The sequence below is a fragment of the Tauraco erythrolophus genome, chromosome 21 (assembly GCF_009769465.1).
Source record: "Tauraco erythrolophus isolate bTauEry1 chromosome 21, bTauEry1.pri, whole genome shotgun sequence".
NCBI lineage: Eukaryota > Metazoa > Chordata > Aves > Musophagiformes > Musophagidae > Tauraco > Tauraco erythrolophus.
In genome coordinates this window covers 1,320,034-1,341,113 of record NC_141485.1, presented here as the reverse complement: position 1 = coordinate 1,341,113, position 21,080 = coordinate 1,320,034, and the positions used below count along the sequence as shown (strand labels likewise).

At 47.9% G+C, this 21,080-nt stretch overlaps 1 protein-coding gene across 1 annotated transcript; it reads right to left on the bottom strand.

The window, feature by feature from the left end:
- Positions 1-1,015: 1,015 nt before the first annotated feature.
- Positions 1,016-19,806, bottom strand: AKAP1 (A-kinase anchoring protein 1). The gene is made up of 11 exons (XM_086624479.1): positions 19,720-19,806; positions 10,202-11,570; positions 9,982-10,115; positions 8,425-8,551; positions 7,726-7,856; positions 5,406-5,583; positions 4,603-4,753; positions 3,909-3,976; positions 2,400-2,473; positions 1,532-1,597; positions 1,016-1,392 (listed from the first exon to the last, which is right to left on the bottom strand). The coding sequence occupies exons 2-11, from the start codon at positions 11,544-11,546 to the stop codon at positions 1,333-1,335; spliced, it is 2,334 nt and encodes a 777-aa protein (XP_086480605.1). The 5' UTR covers positions 11,547-11,570; positions 19,720-19,806; the 3' UTR covers positions 1,016-1,332.
- Between the last annotated feature and the right edge of the window lie 1,274 nt (positions 19,807-21,080).

Genomic DNA, 21,080 nt, shown 5'->3' with positions numbered 1-21,080 from the left:
TAGCTCATAGGATGTAAGGACATCCTTGAATCCACCTGAAAAGACTTCTGACGACTGACTACATCGACATTTTCCTGGCAAGTATCTTCTCTGTCAGCAATAAATCCCAGCTCAATACATATCTAAAATGATATACATTAGAGGGTATGTGTTTAAGAGTATTAAGCCAGCTTAAATTACTTGAGAAAATTTTTTAAATACGATAGAAATCTAAAAAGGAGCAAAAAAAAAATTGAGAGAGAACACCACTGCAATATTAATGCCAAGTTGTTACTTTTTTTTTTTTTTTAAACAGATCTGTACAGCAACATAGCAAAGAACGCAGTGATCACAATTCAAACCAGACAGCAGCCTAAGGGAATGCTAATCCTCTATACAGCAGAGCTGAAACACTCCCAACACTCGGATGCTCCAAATATGTTGGCTACCCTAATGCACTCCAAACCAGTTCTACCTACATAGGACGTTTTGGTGTGAAAAATTTTCTGTAAAGTTCCCTTTGTTTCCAGTGTTTTTCTTGTACAAAATATTACAATGTTTTCTTCATATATATTTACAGACTTGCACAGCTAGAAAAATATAAACTACAATTGGGCTTGGCAATCAGTTCTTTTCTTTAAATACATGATATTTCAGAGCAAAAACTGTAGTGGTAACATATCCTGCACTTCAAGCATCTGCAGAGAAGCTTTCTTCCTGAAGCATATCAAGCCTAAAAACCACGACTGCAGTGAGACATGTGCCACAGTAAGTGCAGCAAACACGATTCATCTCCCTCCTGGCATAAGGAAGTCACAAGATGAATGTTGTTTGTGCAGGTTAGTGGCACAATACAGAAAAATCCATAACTGAACATTAAATTCCTTAACATTCATTGATTTCATAGGCAGAGCCTGTTAAAAAAGGACAACTAACATAACTTTTAGGAAAAGCAGACACTAAGTTCATGGGGCATTTACATCTTGAACAAAAACACAACCACAGTTAGTGTTTCAGGGGCATTTGCCAGCTTCGAGCAAGCCCCAAGGTTTTAAGGTTTGTTTTTTTTTTCTCCATTCTACTTTGAGTAGAGGCCAGGGAGGATTTTTTGCTTTAAAGCTACAGTATCTGTCATTATGGCTTTTAGCATCCCGCCTGTCACTGAGGTGAGGTATGTGCATCTAGTGAAATAGGAACAGTTGAGCAAACGAGTTTCGATGGACCACAAGACTCCGCAGTCGGGTGTAAAGAGGTCGCGTTCGAGGTTGCCAAACCAAATTGTAACAGTGCGAACCAGGATTTCTTCTTTTGTTTCTCTCTGCAGAGAGAGTTGTCAAGGCATCTCGGACGTCGCTAGTAGCTGAGCCACTGAGCAAATCCTCTTTCCACCAGAGTTCTGTTTACTGACACCACCTAAGGGCAGGTGAAAAACAAAAAAGTAGAAAAGGTGAACAAACCAGTAGCAAGAAGCATCAATAAAATAAACAATAAAATGTCTGCATGATCATAAACTCTAAGAGTGTTGAAAAAACAGGGACGTCAACATACATACCTCATCTCCCATCAAGTTCCACAGCTGTATCAGTGGCAGACCTGTTGCACTGTCATAATTTGTGACCTGGAAACACAGAAGACCATCAGCGTGCAGCAGTTCTGGTCTGGACCACGGAGCATGCAAGGCCCCAGCATCATTCACCGCAGATCAGGTACTCAATACTTAAACTCGTGTGTAGGCTAGAGGGAAACCAGCTACTGCCACCAGGCAGCTGGGACACCTCGCTGGCAAGTTTGCTCTAGTCCCTCAAGCCCATGCCCTTGCTAGAGTCAGTGATGTGCCCGAGTGCTGCATTCAAGCACAGGAAGTTACGAGATTGAGCGTCGCAAAAGCATCAGCTTCCCACTTGTCCCAATTAATTTACGTGGATAGCTACAGCCACTATGAGAAGCACTTCAAAAGGAGGTAAGCGCCTCTTCCTTGAGACCAGGCACTGCACGCAGAAGCCTTTGGGACACTGCCAGAAGCCTCACTTCTCCCTCTGGCCAGCCAGAGGGCAGATCCTGCATGTCAGTGTTGCAAACACAGCTGAGACCGGCAAAGCAGCGCAGACCCAGGCGAACGCTCGATGCGCTGGACAAGAGGCCACTTTGTGCTCTGCAAACCCACTCAGGTGACCTTCCTCCCTGCCTGCATCAGTAACGGGAGGGAACACTCATCCCTTCCCAGCCATGCAGGGCTGAGCAGTGCTGATGCTACACGAGGAAGTTTCTCAGCACCAAGATTTCTCAACAAGAACCCCGCCCAGCAGCCGGGCTTACAGGCGCTGGCTTTGGCTTTAACACACACAACACGCTAAGGGCAGAGAGGAGAACGGCAGCGGCCAAATCAGCAGCAAGGCTTTACCCAGACAGCTCTCAGGTACCTGTGCCACCAGGACAGCACCTCTGGTCATCTCGCTGACAGCGGCGTCGGCTTCGGAGGAAAAGCAATCCTCATCTTTGGCAAGAAAAGGAGAAAACAAATGAGAGATTTACAAGCTTTAAAAGCCAGAAGGGACTATTCAGCTAATCTTGTCTGACTTCCTACAGAAGTTAGGCCAGAGAATCCTCACCTACTGTTGCTGCAGGCATTTGCTGAAACCAGTCTATTAAGCTGGAGATCAGACAAGTATTCTGCCTGCTGGGCTGCTGAAGGGAAGGATGAAGTGCCTTCTAAAGCCACGAGCTCAGCTAATGTGAACACAAGTGGCTGATGAATTAGGAAGCTTTAAAGACAGAGAAGTACACTTCTGCAGCACATCTGACCTGCCCTTAGTTGTTTTGATCCTTAATAAACTGAGTTCAGGGGCTTCAGGTCTTTACTGACCCTGCACAGAGTGCAATACCCTGAACAGGAACTCAAAAGCCTTTGCTCCGCAGGCTGGCTGGCACCTGAGCAGTGCCAAAGGCACTCTGCGAGCACTGGCAGCTCAAACCTCTCGGCCCGCAGAGCTTACGGGGGTACCGCTGCCAACCCCACACCTGAGATGCAGCAGGAAACCCTCGTGGCCTTGGCAATGCAGTTACAATCTACACTGGAGACCAGACAGAAGTGATTTTGTTTTGGAGGAAAGCTGCTTATTTCCTATCAAATTGCTGCAAAACAAAGTTTCTCCTTGGTGCTCCCCACCCTGAGACCATCTCCAGCAGCAAGGGAACTCCTTACAACGCCACAGCTACTCAAGGGGGTCGATTCCCTCAGGGAAAAGCCAAACACTCACTTCTGCTAGAAGCAGCTTAAACCTCCCCATCCACCTCCTGCAGTCCTGCCAGCCACAAACCCCACTGCAAAACCCTGGCCTGACCCCTTGCTCCTGCAGCCACCCCTTCCACACCCAGAAGGGCGGCGTTTCAGACCCCAATACAGCGTGCATCTCTAGCACTGCTGAAAAAGAAGGAAAAAAAAAAAAAGCAAATCAGAAAGCATTTCTAGGCAGTGACTGACATTCTCCCAGTGACGGGAGGGAAGTCTTTGAATACAGAACTACACACGTCAGTCATTTTAGTAGGAAAACATCAGTTTTTATTCTGCTAGACAAGTATCTAAGTTTGCATTTACAGCTACTCCAGGACAGAAGGCAGAGTAGTTGCAGCTACTTCACCTACACCCTGCCAGTCCTGCCAACTTGCTGTTTAGGAGAGTAATTCATTCTCTTCTCCACGCAGGGAAAAGCCTGGACATTTATCATCTTTCGCCTGCAGTCGGACAGGTTCTGCCATGCCAGCACATTTAGAAGAATAAAAAACTATTTTTCCAATCCTTGCTCTAGTCACATCAGAGGCTGCGCTTGCAGCAGGAGGGAGAAGGCTTAGACAGAATCACTGCTTGCACACAGCTGGCATCCACCGAAAGCTGCCGGAGGAGTGCCAACGGCACGTCGAGAGCCCGTTACCTGGAAGTGGCACCACGTTGTCTAGTAAAACTTCTGCTCCTTGGAAAGGCAGTGATAAAAAGTCAGACCTTAAAGAGAAGAGAACCAATCAGAATAAAAACATGGCTTTAAGTTACTCCCCTATCCTTTAAGGCGACATTGATTAATCAATTGTTCTAACAGGAATTCAGTTTAAAATTGATGACAGTCAAAAAAAGAAACCAGACTATTCTCCCAGCAATCTGAGCAGCAACAATAAATTGTCTCATTAGTGTGCCAAGTTGCATTGGGCTCCAAGCAAAAGCCACCTCCATGACGGAGGCTGGACTGCTTTTCTGCCACCTCTGGGGCCCAACTGAGTATTTAATGGGCTCCTGTAAGAAAACCCTCATCCAAGACGGTTCTCCCAGCCAGTGGGGCTGGGGCAGAGAAGCTGAATCTTATTCCTGGCTAATCAATTCACTCTGCTTTGAGTTCTGCCACACTGAAGTGGCAGAAGCTGCCATTTCCTCTCCCCTCCCCTTGAAAGAAAGCCTCGCAGGAGCTTGCTGTGCTCCCAAGGAATCCACAGCCCCTGCACAGGCAAACCTTTCTACCATCTCCCGCTTCAGCTGAGGAAAAAAAAAAATCCTATAAGCAATCCAAACGATAAGGATGCCTCTGATGAAGATTCAGGCCAGATATGGCCTCAGGCCATCGAAGAAGAGCTACAGACCTGATTTGTCTGAGCATGTCCACCTTCACTTTCTCATATCCTCCATAGTCCACGTATCTGACCTCCACCTCACTGGTCTCTTCGAAGTAGCTGATAATTTGAGCCCGTAACCATGCCCCATCCAGGCCTGGAGCCGCGCAGATAATGCCAACTGCAAACCAGGAGAAGAAAGGCTCAGTGTAAGTGGATATCCAGAAATCAGCACTTGAGGCATCAGTAGTGCTGCACAGTGACCTACTGAGAATCAACAGCATTTCTTCTGGTGCTTCCATCTTCTCCCACCACCACCCACACCCCTGTCAGACCAGTCCTGCAGTGGGACACAGAAGAGCGTTTACTCTCCAGTCTGTCTGCCACCACTGTGCTGTTCTGCCCAGGTATCCAGCTCCCTCCAGCCTTTGGTTGCCAATAGCGAGGTCTGTTTCCAAAAAGGAAAGTACGCGCCAATAACCCTTCCACGTGATGCACCCTCCACTTCACACCACGTGCAGATGGAGACACTGTGGACATCTGGGAGTAGTTCCACATTTTGCCAGTAAAAATACACCAGATGCCAAGTTGATTAGAAATAACCCGAGGTGGACTTCTTTGGAATTTCAGCATGCAACCAAGTGGCTGGGGAGGTGCTCCAGGGATAAGTGGTCTAAGGAAGAGCAGAGCGACACCTGTACTATGGCAGCAGCTTAAGAAAAGATGAAATGACAAGTGAGCTGTCACGTTCTTATCCACTGGGAAACCTGCCAAGCCTAGATCCTGTAAGTTGATTGCTCACAAATTGTTCAGTTGAGAAACAAGTTACTTGCCTTGCACTGGAGTTGGCAGGGTTGGAATTCCAGGTTGAGAGTAGCAGGCGTACATCTGCTGGTCCAGGCTACGCAGGACATGGAAAGTGGGGTGCGTATGCTGCTGCAGAAACATGTGCCCTGCATCAACTTGGTTTGCCACGACCACCTCTACAGTGACTCCATCCGGGAGGAACAGCTGCCATGTGGAGGAAAGAAACTCTCAGTAGTGTTCACTGCAACACAAGCTTCGTTCACAGCAACTCCGTGTTCCACCCCCAGCTCCTGAGGCTTACAACCACGGGTGGAAAAGCCCTGGCAATCTGGTATTTCACTTCCAAAGGCTGCTCCGGATCAGGAGCTGAAAGCTACTCCCTGTTACTCCGTCCTGTTCCAAAGGAAACCAGACTTGGGCTAGGGCTCATCTTGTCCACAAAAAGCCTACTGGCACTGAGCAACTGTAAGACTTATTCACCCAAGAGATCAGTGAGCAGAGTCAAGTCGTGCTGTGCGATCAACACAGTGCAACGTGCAAGGACCCCACAGGGGTTTCAGACACCAAGGTAATCTTCATGGGGATTGGCCAAGATTCATCACAGAGGTCTCATTTTCAAAGGCATTTGCCCTGGCTGCTAGACAGCCATGTGTGGGCAGCTTGGGAGCACAACTGTGCTCGGAATACATCTCAAACACCTTTAATTTCCCAGCATAAATTCACTTCTCCAGAACAAAGCCTGGCTTCACATCCATGGAGACAGCTATGTGCACAGTTACTTTAGAAATTCTTGAGGCCAAGTGTAAGCAAAGAAATGTTTTTAGGTATCCATAAAGCAAAAGAAGCATAAAAACTCTTCTGGGAAACACTGACATAAAAGCCTCCTTTAAGTGTAATTAAACACCATAATGAAGAAAAACATTGAGATGACCAGCTTCAGGATTTAAGGGCAATATCAGTAATGGCAACAGATTAGTGGGGCATTTCCACCTCACAGCAAGTGGCCCTCAAGCAGAGGGGGCAGACAATCAGCTCAGCTCCAGACAAGTGTGACTTGCGTAGGCAAACCTCTAGTCTGTAGGTAAAAGCCTACCAGGCCAGACATGCAGCTCCATGAGATTAATGGAGTCTGGTGAAACGTTCTGCTACAGTCCAAGGGCAATCAAGAGAGGTTTCAGAGCTTTGGGACAACTGGTTAAGGGATCAGGAGCACCAGTTGTGTTCTCCTCTATCCTTCCAGTTGCAGGGAACAATGAGGAAAGAAACAGGAAGAGCCTGTTTTGATCTGTGATCAAACACATTGTTCTGATCTGCTGGAGGGAAGGAAGGCTCTACAGAGGGATCTGGACAGGCTGGATTGATGGGCTGAGGCCAATTGTATGGGATTCAATGAAGACAAGTGACAGCTTCTGCACTTGGGTCACAACCACCCCATGCAACGCTACAGGCTTGGGGAAGAGCAGCACCTGGGGTGTTGTTGGTCAACAGCTGGCAGAATATGAGCCAGCAATGTGCCCAAGAAGGCCAACAGCATCCTGGCTTGTATCAGCAATAGTGTGGCCAGCAGGACCAGAGACGTGATCATCCTCCTGTACTTGGCACTGGTGAGGCTGCACCTCGAATGCTGTGTTCAGTTTTGGACCACTCACTACAAGGAGGACATTGAGGTGCTGGAGCATGTCCAGAGAAGGGCTACAGAGCTGGTGAAGGGTCTGGAGCACAAGTGTTATGGGGAGTGGCTGAGGGAACTGGGGTTGTTCAGCTTGAAGAAAAGGAGGCTGAGGGGAGACCTTATCACTCTCTAAAACTACCTGAAAGGAGGTTGTACCGAGGTGGGTCTCAGCCTCTTCTCCTGAGTAAGAAGCGATAGGACAAGAGGAAATGGTCTCAAGCTGCACCAGGGGAGATTTACTTTGGATATTAGGAAAAATTTCTTCCCCAAGAGGGTTGTCAAGCATTGGAACAGGCAGCCCAGAGAAGTGGTTCAGTCACTATCCTGAAGGTATTTAAGAGACATGTAGATGTGGCACTTGGGGACATGGTTTAGTGGCAGACTTGGCAGTGTTAGGTTAATGGCTGGACTCGATCTTACAGGTCTTTTCCAGCCTAAATGTTTCCACGATTCTACATTTCTCAGCTCAGGCAGAATCGAAAAAGTCGTGGAAGAACAGGTAGATAAATCTGATCCATAACAGTTACATAAGCTGGACAACAGACAGCGACACCAAATCAAACTGGTTTTGAAGGTATCGGTGAACCAGCCACAGGGATAGAGCATACTATGACAGCAGTGACCCTCAACAGCCTTGTGCCCCAACATCAGCGGAGCAGCAAGCTGGGACTTACCCAGGCAGTCATAAGAAGGGAATGAAGCGTCAGTGGTGATGGTGGAGGTAGAGCGTAGATGTTGGTGAGACACAGCTCTTTGAACTTCTTGCCGATCAGGCTCAGTACCTTTTCTACTTGCTGTGGGGAGCCTGGAAGACAAAAATCCCCCAAAAAGTCTGTAGCACAGATATGCTGAGGACACCCTCAGCTTGTGAAGCAATAGAGCTACCAGAAGCCTTCTGCACTACATCAACAATTCCCGTTTTAACAGATCGGCCGTGTAACCTGGTATCAGACCGACATGAGCAGCTCTGACTGTGAGGCCTCAGTTTCAACAGCTTTAGCCTCCAGTATGAAGCCAATTCACTGGCAGGTATTTTTCAGCCACAATTAATCTAACATCCTTCACAGTGAAGGCCACGTTTGCTGACAGACATCCCAGAGCTCCTCCTTCGAGCCTGAAGTGACCCTGCAAAAGGTGCTGGTTCAAGTACAGCAGCCAAAGACATGAAAATGCATTCTCGCCTCTAGAATAGAGGGTTCCCACGCCAAGGCACAGGCAACTTGGCATCTACCTCTACTGTGACAGCACTGAGCAGAAAAGTTTTGTAAAGCACTGGACTCTCGAAAACACCACATCTGTTTAAATTCCTTGCCCATCCAATTAAGGCCCCCAAGCTACATATTAGACCATCAACAAAGAGACATTCCACTTACCTTCGATGTGACAGACTTGGGAGTCACGGAAATAAGGTAGTGTTGAGACATAAATTTTGGCACCAGACGCTTGCCTCAAGACGCTCATAAATCTTCCTTGTTTGCCGATCAAGCGGCCAACTAATTCCTTTGCGAAAGGGACAGGAAAGCAACAGTCAGGAAGAGAAACATGGACCAACCACCGCTGTTCCCTGTGGCTTATCTCACCCACGTTCCCAGCTCCCCTAGCACAGGGCCAGGCAGGATAAATGTAAGGCAATGCTGGAGCAGTGCAGAGCCCAGTTGCTCCGTGGTATGTCGAGGCACACACAGCTCACTTCGACAGATCCCGCTTCGTGTCTTGTAGAACAACACAAAGACACGATGGGAGAAAACTGGGCCTGGTAAAGGCTACTGTCTTCCTACAGCCAAGCAAAGTCACATCCTCTCCCAGCCTTGCATCACTTTTTTTTTTTAAAAAAAAAAGCATGCTAGATGCATTTTTAATTCAAATACAAAATACAAAGTTTTCGCAATTTTTAAAGAAGCTAATTAGGTCAGAAAGGGAGCAGACAAATTCACAAGAGTAAACCAGGCCATCATGCCCATTAGACTACAGAGGCCCTGGGCAGCTGTGCAGGGTGAGGAAGAGACATCTGTGCAAGCCCTGTCTCTTCTACTCTTCCATCGGCACCTGCCGCCACTTACTGTCGGAGACCAGACACCAGGGCAGCAGTGTTGGGCCACGGTCAGTGTGGATAATCCTGTACAATGCCAAGTTAACTACTTTAAGAAAAGTGACAGCCTGTCTTCACTAACCACTGAAACCTATTTTTCTGCTGCAGAACTGCTTCCTTAGCCTGTGTTTTACTGATCCACCAAAATGCATGTTCATGTGTCTCACTGGGCTGGCAGCAGCCAGGCTCTGGAGGCACCACGCTTACCCTGCCGGGAGCTGCTGGCTCACCTTCCTGGCTGGCAGCATTCGGGTCTGCTGAGAAGCAGAACTGCAAGAGCGATGCTGTGCAGGACAGCCACAGGTGATTTGGTACATACAAAGTGGGGAAGAAGGTATGAACATTGTCTTAAAAACCCACAATCTCTCTCTCTCAACCCAAAAGAAAGCTCGCTATAGAGACAGACACAGCAGCTCCACAGAACAGCTCAGATGAGCATTCAGCTTGCGAGGAAGGGTTTGGACAGGCAGTTGAAGCATAACCCTTCTACACAGCAGAAAGAAAAAAAAACATTCATCACCTGCTCTTAATAGTTGTGTACCCTCAAAGCCTTCTGAATGCTTTCAAAGCATCAGACTAACAGATTGGAGTGGAAGAGAAGGGGGAATAACGAGTCCAACAACCAACATTACCCTGGGCATAGCCCTGACATGCCTCTTGTTTACAGTTGTGTACCAGCTCTTCATTCTTGTTGAGTCCTAATAGGAGCTAAATGCTCAAATCCTTGTTGATTTGCCGTTGATCTCCCTGAGATGGCATTGAGCCAGAAGCACACTGGAAGAGCCAGAAGATGGCTAGGTAGGGCAGGGCAGGATGTGCAAGCAGGCCAGTGGCTGGTTACCTTTGGGACCTCGATTTCCCAGATAACGACGTCAGACTTGTTGGATTCTCCTCCCAGCTTAGAGTTCTGACGAGTCACTGTCTTCCTCATGGCACAGCCACTGTCCACGAACTCCATGCAATTTACATCCGAACCTACAAGACATGCACAATCCAGCATGGGATACAACACAAAATGCTTGTTCATCATGGTTTTGGAGGAGGATTTTCAAATCCCTTACCATCCGAGTGATCTTCACCCATCCCTGCTGCCCTGCTACACTCATGGTGCAAGTCTGGACCATCCTCTTTCAGTATCCCATTACTGTATGGCACTTCGCTGCCTCCAGACAGCTTCAGAGTAGGAGGTTTTGCACTTGGTGCTGAGCTCTGCTCAGCAGACATGCCTTGAGCTGCAGATGTGCTCAGTGAGTCCGAATGCTGGCCTGATGCAAGGGACAGCATTGTGTTTTGCAATAGGTCCTCCACATTTTCCCCACCTTCCGACGCATATGTGCTGTACTCAGAGTCCTCCGTAACCAAAGGCAATTTTTGCAGTGACCCTCCATGGTTTTCCACAGGAGTCTGATCAACTACTTGGGACTCCCTGCACACACGGCTCTTCATCCGACAGTCTTTTGTGTCTCCCTGAACAGGGCCGGATAAGGGGCTGTGTGTTAAGCAGCTGGGATCTGCCACACTCTGATCCCCTTCCTCAGTCCCCAGCGATGTCGGTACCGCAGCATCGCTCGTCGCGGCAGCGTTCTCATCCGCTCCCGTAGCTTCCTCCGTGAGCATCTGATCCGAGGAAACAGTGCTGACCATCTCCAGAGGTGTCTCGACTCGGCCGGCAGCGGCCTGGCAGATCCAAGTGGAGACATCACTTGAAGCACCAGACAGTGCTTCCTCAGTTGCCGCCAAAATGACCTTGGAAATTATCTGTATTGCTACTTGCTCTATTGCCTCAGCGTCTTCCTTGTCCAAACTCACTCCTCCAATCTTCTCTCTTTCCAGTTCACCTCCTTTTGGCTGTGTGTCCTCCTCCTGACACAAAGGTACAGTGCTAGCAATGGACTCGGACATCTCTTCTTCCCTGGACTGCTCCAAACAGGCAGACTCCAAACTATCTGGTAGCACGCTCACTGCAGAATTCTTGTGACTTGATACACCTTCAGCTTCATCATTGAGAAAGGCTTGTGGGGTATTGGCTTCCTTCTCCAATCCCAAACAAAGGGCTGTCACAGAGTCAGTATCCGATAGCACAATTTCTGGCATCTGGCTTTCCTTAGGGGGCTTAAACGAAGAATCATCTGACTGCTCTGCATTGCTGATCTCCTCTGTGATTCCCAAAGACTCCTGTGTCAGTGTCCTCGATGCCGATGGGAGTGTCTGAGCAACACATGCTTCTGTTTCGGGTGCCGAATCATTCTCTGGGACTTTTTCCTGTTGCTGCTCTTCAATGCCTACTGCTTGCTCGTCAGGAGAGCTTGTAGGCTTTTTTCTACGGGAATACATCCACCAGCAGCCAAGGAGTGCCAGCGCTCCAGGGATGGCATATAGGATGATATTACGGAAGCGCAAAGACATTTTGCAGAGCCTCAGCAACTAGATCTAGAAGGAGAAACAGAAACCACATTAAAATGGTCACAGGGAAGATAAGAGGAAGGTTAAAGTTTCATAAATGCCTTGAGGTATTTCTATTAGCATGAACAGGCTTTTTTTCCAGCCACTCTTTAGATTCACATCTCCGCTCTACCTGCAGACCACAGAATGAGATCTTACCTAAGATGAGGGATACCTGGGCATTTCTCACCGTTTAGTCATCAATTTCACCTTGACACTTAAACAATTTCATCTTCCTTCTCCTGCCTCACCTTTGCAGGTCAGAACTACACACAGGGACAGCATCCAGCACTGCACGTGTCTCCAGCCTTGGGCTGGGGTCACAGCACCGCTGTACCACCAGCATTCCAAGACACAGACTCCATACGCTGCAGGTCTCCCCAGTTCTCCTCCTGAAAGGCAGCGTCACACTGCCCAGAGTCTCACAGGTTGACAACACACACTTCTCTCAACCAGGACAACTGCCAGAAGGTGAAGTGCTTTGCAAACGTTCCCATCGGAGCGTTGCAAGCGGCTGGTGTGCGGGCACGCGGCAGAGCAGCTACTCCACGGACTTTATGTGCCCAGTGCAGGAGCTCCGAAACAAACTGCAACCACAGCATGATGAAGCAAGTGGCTCCCAATACTCAGAAGTCTCTCTAAAAGATTTCACAGCAGTGAAGATGGGAAATACGCTATAACAGCCTTATAATGGCAGTATGTGTCCAGCAAAAGCAGCCTGGATAGAGACTTAGGAACCCAGCTCCAGAGCTCGCTCTACATCTAAATGGCCGACACTGACAGCCGCTACCGCTCTGGCTTTCCAGAGCTGAACACTGTCTCTTTTACTCCAGACAGAGTGTGAACCCTTCCCCTCCAAAAACCACCGAGACTCCCGTCCCAGGCACGCTGCGCCGTTCACAAGCCTCGCCTGGGCTGCACAAGGCAGGGCTGATGAGCCTTTCCCTTCCCTCAAGGAAAGCCTACAGCTGGAACACGGAGCTGAACAGTTACCCGCATCCCCAAAACTGCCTCGCTGCAAAGCACGTACAGTTTATATTTTCTCTGAGCAGGAACTAAAGCAAAACACCACGTGTCTGACGATGCTTACACACAGCAGACTCCTCTTCAAACAGGCCTCAAGACTCTTCCCAACGAGCAACAAAAATAGAGATTGTTTTCAGGAGATAGCAAAGTCCTAGAAATGAGAATCACCAACTGACAGAGTATTATCTAGTTCCTCTTTAGAAGCATAATATTTCTTGGGCAGGAGAAGACAATCAAGTCAGTCTGTCGACTATGCTTAGTCTGTCTCGAGGAAAAACAAGAGAGAGCAAGTGTTTGACCACCGCTTCCAAATACAGCTCTCCTTCGGGGCCTCGATTTTCACCAGGAGCTGGTTACGTTCTAGCTGGAGGACAAAACCACACATCCCTCAGGCTCAAACTGGGCATCCAAGCCTCAGATAATTTAATATTCACTCCAAATTTCTCACCTCCTCCAGTCGCACCCGCCCATCCCAGAGGAGCAAACACACGACTCGATCCAAGCCGGCTCGGGCTCCGGCCGGGCTTTATACAGTCAGGTGAGGATGAGCTTTTGGTTCCCAGCAACATCCGAGATTTGGAATTAGAAAAACAACAAACCTCTGCAATAATTTGGATGTTTGGAACTCGGTAAACAGAAAGGGTGAAGTCTGTGTGTTCCGAAGACAAAAGGTTCACATTTGTGCTCTACATCTCAATGGCTCATTGTGAGCCACTGCGAGTGCTCATCTGCTGCCCGCCGAAGTTGTTATAATTAATGCAGAACCACCCTACAAGCTGTCTCGCAGGCGTGCCACAAACTCAAATTAAAGTAGCTCACATAAGCCCATTCCCAGCAAGCCCTCCTGATTAAACAGACAGCCCCATTATCACCCCATTCCCTATTAAGTGGCACCAACTGCACAAACAGCCCCACGCAGCTCTGCAGCGCGGGAAGAGGCAGCACAGAGGGACGGGCCTGTCCCAAAGCCCGGCAGACCAAACAGCTCCGAGAGTCCTTTTAAACTTTAATGCCATTGAAGATAAAGACCTTCACTCCTCTGTGATGTTTAGATCAGTGGAGACTGGTGGGCTGGCTGACTGCTCCCCACGAAGCTCGTTTAACTCCATGTTTCTAATTCGACTGCTTTTATCAGAATCTGCATTACTCTGCCAGTGGTTGTGATAAACGGGAATCCCACATCCTTCCACCAACGAAAAGGTGTAAAAGGCAGTGGCTCTGCACGAGATGCCAGACGACACGCTAAAGCCCTGGGTGGGCTAGGGGACACCCACACCAACGGACATTTCCTTACACAAACATGATAGGAAGACTTCGGTGGCCCGTTTTGGTATGCTGGTCACAACATCACGTTGGATGTGACGCCTGGAAGCCGGATGATTTTCAACCCGCTCAACCGAAGGGCTGTAAGACGTAGCACATAATTCTTTTCCATTTCCTCCACAGGAGAGCCCCTAAAGCCCACATCCACGTTCCAACACATTTAAGTGCGACAAAACCCTCCCTCCATTGCCAATCTGACAGCCAGGTCAGGACTGCAGGGGCAAGGGGATCATTTAAACACACGGAGGGAAGAAAGCCTGGGATTCTCCTGCCAGCAGAACAGTAAAAGGGCAACTTGTCACATCACAAGGCCAGGAACATGGCCAAGCCGGAGGGAGCCCACCCCGGCAGCCCTGGCACTCTCCGGGCAGGAGGAGCCAGTTGGGGACACAACAGCTCCAGAGGCTTCGGGCTGGAGACGATCAGCTCACAAAAGCCAGAACCAGCATGAATCGCCGGACGCCCCAGTGCTGTTTCCCAGCACGCAGCCCCGCACCAAAAATAGAGCTGAGCTGGTGCAGAGCTTGCGCTGTACGAGCTCGCCCCGCGCCACCGGCCACTTCCACTTCCTTCTGGCACGTCAGGAATCCGCTCTAAATGTCACACCTTATGCCAAGGCACGGCCGGAGAGCTGCAGCTAGGACATGAGACTTTTCCAACTTGTGAAATAATCCCCACAGTAGGTCAGGATGGGATTAAGACACCAAGGGGAGAGTAGGGGTCAGCGAGATCTCCAAATGTGTATCCTGACTTGATTTATGGAAAACTCCTGGTAAAGATCAGGGAGATGAGGACAAGGATGAACACACAGACTCTCATACCTTAAAAAAAAAAAAAAAGAAAAAAGTCAAGGACAGTCAACTTACTCGACTTATTCACATTAGGGTCCCAGAGCAGTTCTGAGCCACCTTGTTCTTCCAGCCAGGACAAACAACCCTTCAGCACACGCACCCTTATAAGGTCAGAAACATTTGCAGCACGAGGTGCACAGAGATGCCAGATAATTCATTCTCAAGGTCCGAGAGCAGAGCTCCGCAAGCACTCGCTCCAGATTGCCAGGGCTTTCTATGCACAAGGTCCGTTCTGGGGGCAAGCTGCTTCAAGCCTCTACAAGAAGAGAGATGAGGACAACTGCCAAGTGACTGAGCCCCCGTGCCCCAGAGTGCTGCTGGTCCCTGCCTCCTCCACCTCCCTCCTGCTCCAGCACTTGAGAGGTTACACTCCCAGACCCCAAAAGCAGTAGAAATCAGGGCTGGAATTAAAGACCATCCTGAAGGATCACAGAGCAAGCAAGCAGGCAGCTAAATTGGAAATGCAGCTTCGACAGCAAGGCCAGGATGCCTCCCTGCAAACCTTATAGTTAGTGATACAGCACTTGGGAAATAAATACTATCTGGGTGAAAGAGAACTGGATGAGGCTGGCAGAGTTAAAACTAAATGGGACCACGTGAGCTCTTAAAATTTTCCGTGCTAAAAATAACCCGTAGCACATGCTTTGCCTTATAGAAGGCATAAGAACAGGAGGGGACAAAAACCTAGAGAACTGGAGGCCCTATCATTAAGATTAAAATAAGAGAAATTACTGCACAGAAACAGACATAGAAAGACTTAGCTGACCTGTCCTTGGCATGAGTTATTTTTACACTGAAAGCTGAATGGGCACATGGCACTGCCAGATCTGAACTGCAGCTTCTTTGCTTCTCATACAGAGATAAAGGGTGCAGACAGACCATCTGGGGTCCCGCAGCACAGACCACGTTTTTGTAGGTCCTGCCCAATCTGGGAGGTCATACAATGGTTTGGGTTGGAAGGGACCTCAAAGATCATCCAGTTCCAACCCCCCTGCCATGGGCAGGGACACCCTCCACTACACCAGGGTGTCCAAAGCCTCATCCAGCCTGGCCTTGAACACTTCCAGGGATGGGGCAGCCACAGCTTCTCTGGGCAACCTGTGCCAGTGCCTCACCATCCTCAGAGTGAAAAATTTATTTCTTATATCCAATCTGAATCTCCCCCCTTTCAGTTTAAATCCATTGCCCCATGTCCTATCACTACACACCCTTGTAAAAAGTCCCTCTCCAGCTTTCCTGTAGGCCCCCTTTAAGTACTGGAAGGCTGCAATAAGATCACCCCGGAGCCTTCTCTTCTCCAGGCTGAACAGCCCCAACTCTCTCAGCCTGTCTCCATAGCAGAGATGCTCCAGCCTTGGATCATCTCCGTGGCCTCCTCTGGACTCGGGTCAATGGCCTGCAAGCTGTTGCATCCCAATCCCGAACACCAGAGATTCTGCAGCCGCTCTCACGCTCTGCTCCCAGGCCAGCCTGGTGTAACACCACCAAAACAAACCTCATCCAGAGGCGAGAGCTCAGAAAACAGGACTCAGTAGCTACACGCATCCAAAGGAGCCAGGCAAGCAAGATCTCAAACTGGACGGCATTTATTTTAAAAAGAAGCAAACGGTAAGTTTCTCTATTCTTAAATAATTAAAGGTAAGTGTTCTGCAGTGTTTTCAGCTTCAAACATCAGTCCTGAAAGACAAGAACAGCAAGAGATATCCTTAGGCAACACCACCTTTTCACAGCCCAGTTGACACGGGCTACAGAGCTCAAGGAACAGGCTCCTCCATCAATGAAAAGCACTAATGAAGCCACTCCACAACCTTAAAATATTTAAGAACCAAGAGTCCTCTTTACAGGGGGATAAACTACCACATAAGTAAAAAGCTGAAAAAGCTGGTTGTTGCAGAGCTAAACTAGAGCTCTGGAACAAGAACCACCACCACCACCGGGCTCTCTTTTATCACCAAGATAAAAACCGCTGCCAGTGCAATCAGCTTCCCTGATGTTCCGACAAGAGCTCACTCCCCTTCTTCGCAGCTGAAGTTGCTACTGATGGCACAGGCTTTATTCATGTTTCATTTTACAGTCGCTGCTTCTGTGTATTTTCTTCCACTCAGGAGCCACACACTGGCCCAGGACAGCTCCACAGCTCCAGCAGCGTCACTTCTTGGCCAAAGGAGGACTCAGAAGTTTCTATTTACACACTCGAAAGCAGAGGTTTACAATGAAAGCACCAGTCTAGCCAAACTGTAGGGTTTGTGGGGTTTCTTATTTTCCTTTTGTTTGTTTTTGTTGGGTTTTGGTTTTTTAACAAATGTTTGGAACTCATGAGAAGCTCATATATATATATAAAAAGATAAATATAAACATATGCAAACACTAAGCACCAGCAATCCTCACCACCTGCACTGCCTCATGGATTAATGCAAGGCCCTGAGCTGATCACTCCTGCTGTACAGTGTCATAACATTAACATTAACCCTATCAGATTATCAAGCTCCTTACCACACTTTATCTCTTATTACCTACCTGCCCAATCGTTTCATTATTTATAGTTTCCTCAACCAAGCCAGTGTCTCCCTGTGAATTCTCTATTACAGAGGAAGGCAAGATCCATTTTTCACCACTTCACCAGAAAGGCATCTTGGATACAGAAGCAAACTTCAGAAACCACTTCTGCACCACTTTACCAACACCACCTTTATTGTTCTTGGCTATTCCTCAAAATCAGGTGGAGTTGGTGAGTTTTTTTGGACAGTTTTGGAGTCAAAACTGGACAGTTTTGGAGTGCAGAAAAGGAGCCAGACCAAATGTTCTGCTTCAAGCTGGCCAAAAGAATTTAGCACATGAGCCAGAGGCCACACGACCTTTCTATTAGCATCTGGCTTTAAACTGCAGAGAAAGTCCTGATGCAGGCTCACCCACTCTGTCTGCAGGGACCCCTGACCAGGGAAGGAACACCCCTTCTTACAGTCAGGAGGGTAAGATGTCAGTTGTTGGGATGCTTTCTGAACAGCTACCTCTGACACGCCTGTCAGTCCAAATTCAACTCTTTCAAAAGCATTTTTCATAGAGGACTGAAGAGAATCAGTCCCTCTTGGTGCAGGCAGAGTAGCTTCTATTACTTTTATAGCCTACCAACACATTACAAAAATTTTTCCCAAATCCAGATTTTACCATCTTTCACTCTTTCTGGATTTTCGCCCCAGTTGGTGAATAGAACAAATTATTTTCCAGAATTTCAGAAAAAATTTAACCAATACTTAGCATTTTGTGTTTGCTTCTACACCAATAAAGCCAATGCAGCCCTTGCTATGGGCAACACAGTGCAGCATCCACTACAGGTGCAGCTTATAAATTAAAATTTAAAAGCAACCAGCTAAGTCAAATGCCTGGCAGCGGTATCAATTTCCACAACACAGGCATGCACAACACCCAGGAGCAGAGACAAAACTAACCAAAGGCTTCCAATAGACTCTGCACAGAAGAAAAACCAGACTTATATTTTCAAGGAGACAGAGCACTCAGGTTTATCACAACACAGCGATACCACTGCGAGAGACAGCGCTGAGACCAAACAGGTGCCTGGAGAGCAGCATCAAGACCTGCTCACAAGGAGGTTTACTGTGCACAGCCAGAGACCTTGATAAACTGCTTCCCAAAACAAAAGCTGGACTAAGCTTAAACAGAAAAGCAAAAAGCTGTGGTGTTCAGTTGGAAGCCCTGTGCCCAGAGCTTGGCTTGCTGAGGGTAAGCCACAGAAGCAGACAAAGAGGAAGAACATCAAACATTTGCGAAGAAGGCACTCTATGTTCATTTGCACTGGGAAGGAACAGCAAATGTTTCACCAAAGGCCATTTGGACTGAGCGAGCAGGAAGACAACTTGTCTGCATTAACAAGCTTGCTACAAGAAGTTACACAACATACTTGAGACCTCATCAGGGCCACACGCTTCGCTTTGACCCACGTTACAGCAGCACCTACAGCCCGCGCCCAGATCACGCCAGGGGCTGTTCTCGGACACAGAAAGGCTTCCCCTGAAGATCGCAGGCTGCCTCCTTCCCTCCGCTTCAGCAGCCTGCAATCTTTAAAAAACAAAGCCAAGACACAGTCATGACCTTCCTACAGTCACACCGAGTTGGAGGAAACTCAGGGAATTGAAAGTAAGTACTCCAACTCGAGAGACGGGAGCCCATCCTCTCTGCCAGGCAGCAAACAGAACACTACACCCCATTCAACTTGAAATATTTTAGGAAAGTGATGTGCAAATTTCTTTCCTGCACTCCTGAAAACCAAAAAAATTCCTCCTAACCCTGCATTTCAGCAAAAAATGGAATATAAGTCCAAGCTCATCACAAAAAGAGGCTCCTCTGTAAGGAAGGGGAAACTACAGGGTCACAGCCCTAAGCCTTATGGGGATAGACATTCCAATCCTTGTTCCAGAGACTTCAAGTTTCCAGCTCAGAGATTTCTCCCTATGCAAAGTCAATGCCCCACTACAAGAGGCACATGCAGATCATGAGCTTTTGCCAGGAACTGCTGCTATTTATACACGGGGAGGCAAAATCAGCTACAGCACATGGCAAGTTTCTCATCCTCATTGCCAGGTGGCAGCAGAGGTCAAAGGCAACCAGGACCTCTTCAGGTCTGTGAGCTGTGATTTGTTTGCTCAAGAATGATTTTCAATGATTCTTTATGAAATATTCAGCTCTCCTAAGAGTAATGTACAGGGCCCATAAATTCAGTCAGCTTCCAGCCAGGGTACAAAATGCAGGAGCAGCAAAGTTCAACAGAACCCATGTAGTGGACAAGAAAACAGACACAGTAAAATAGCTGAAAACAGATAATTTGCAAAAGCAGTGAGTGATATGCAAACATATCACTTTCAGCAATCCCCATGAGGAGCAAACTCGACAGCTTTAGTTTCCAGGAAATATTAAGCACTTACTGAATAAAACAGCTTCTTCCAAGTATGTGAATGCAGGTGCCCGAAGTTAATCATCACTTCATGAAGTTCAACCAGCTGTCTGCATTAGGGGTTCCACAGAAGCACTGTAGTTGAAAATCAAAATTTAAAAAGGGCTAGTCATTACATGTGAAACACTAAACAATTAAAAATAATTAATCTTTTAATTGATGGGTTTTATTACTTCTACATGTTGCTAAGGGCACCTGGGATACCAGCCCTGAACTTGTTACAGTCTCTCTGGCCACTAGAAATACCTTAAATAATTTTTTCACATCAGTGAAGTGCAGATGCAAGATGAGAGCCACAAATAAGTGGGGTATGCTGCTTCTAAAGCATCACACTCTTCAGATAACTCTGCTGCTGCAGAAGTGTACTTGCTCTCAAATATGCCCAAAGTCAGTCTGCAATGTTTTCAAAATTAACACAAGAGCCTCAACACAGCGAGGGAACTGTGCCTGCCTCTGAACAGCTTTGGCTGCGATCCGCAAACTCACTCCTGTCACAGTTCACTCCCAAGAGAACCTGCAGGAACTGGGAACCTACGTACCGCCGTGGATCTGAACTGCAGGTACCTCCATCTCACAGCCTGGGTGGTGTGGGGAATTCCTGTCATCTAATTTCAGGCCTTGTGGAATGTCTGGGTTAAAGGCAAGGCTTTCTAGGCAGCTGATGATTTTCAGTATTAGTATCTCAAAGCACCTCCAGAGACCTTTAAGAAGGAACCTGGTTCCCAGGACAGCTATCCAAACTCAGTGCGACTCAGGAGAGCACACCTAAGTGAGCAGCAGGTACCAGAACACACAACAACTGGGTTCCTGCAGCACCACCCACGCAGACCCTCCAAATCTAACGACAGAATTCACTTCACGCTGAGAGCAAGCAGCCTGTAGCTCTGTTGTACAAGCTACTGCTACCATCCTGGTGAGAGTCACCTGCCTGAATCCCCCAGCACTGGTGTCCCACGAGTACTTTTAAAAGTCCTTCAAGAACTCAGTGAAACACTGACACAGAAGCTGCTGGACTGTCAGATGAGCAGTGCCAGGACAGCAAGCGATGCAGTAAGAAGGTGGATTCCAGCAAGCTTCAAACACAGCTCAAGTTCTACAGGCTTCTTGCTCCTTTTAACTTTCTGAAAGGTTGTAATTTCCTTCAGTGCATTAGGCAGCACCTGCAAGCAAACCAACTAATCCAGAACTAGACTGTGCCATCAAGATACATGTGGCAAAGCTCCACTATCCTCTTCCAGAACCACAGGTACCTTGAGATTACTAGGTGGCAGGTACAGTAGCTCAGCATTTCACCCTTTACGCAGGAAGCTCATTAAAGAATGAAGAGGTTAA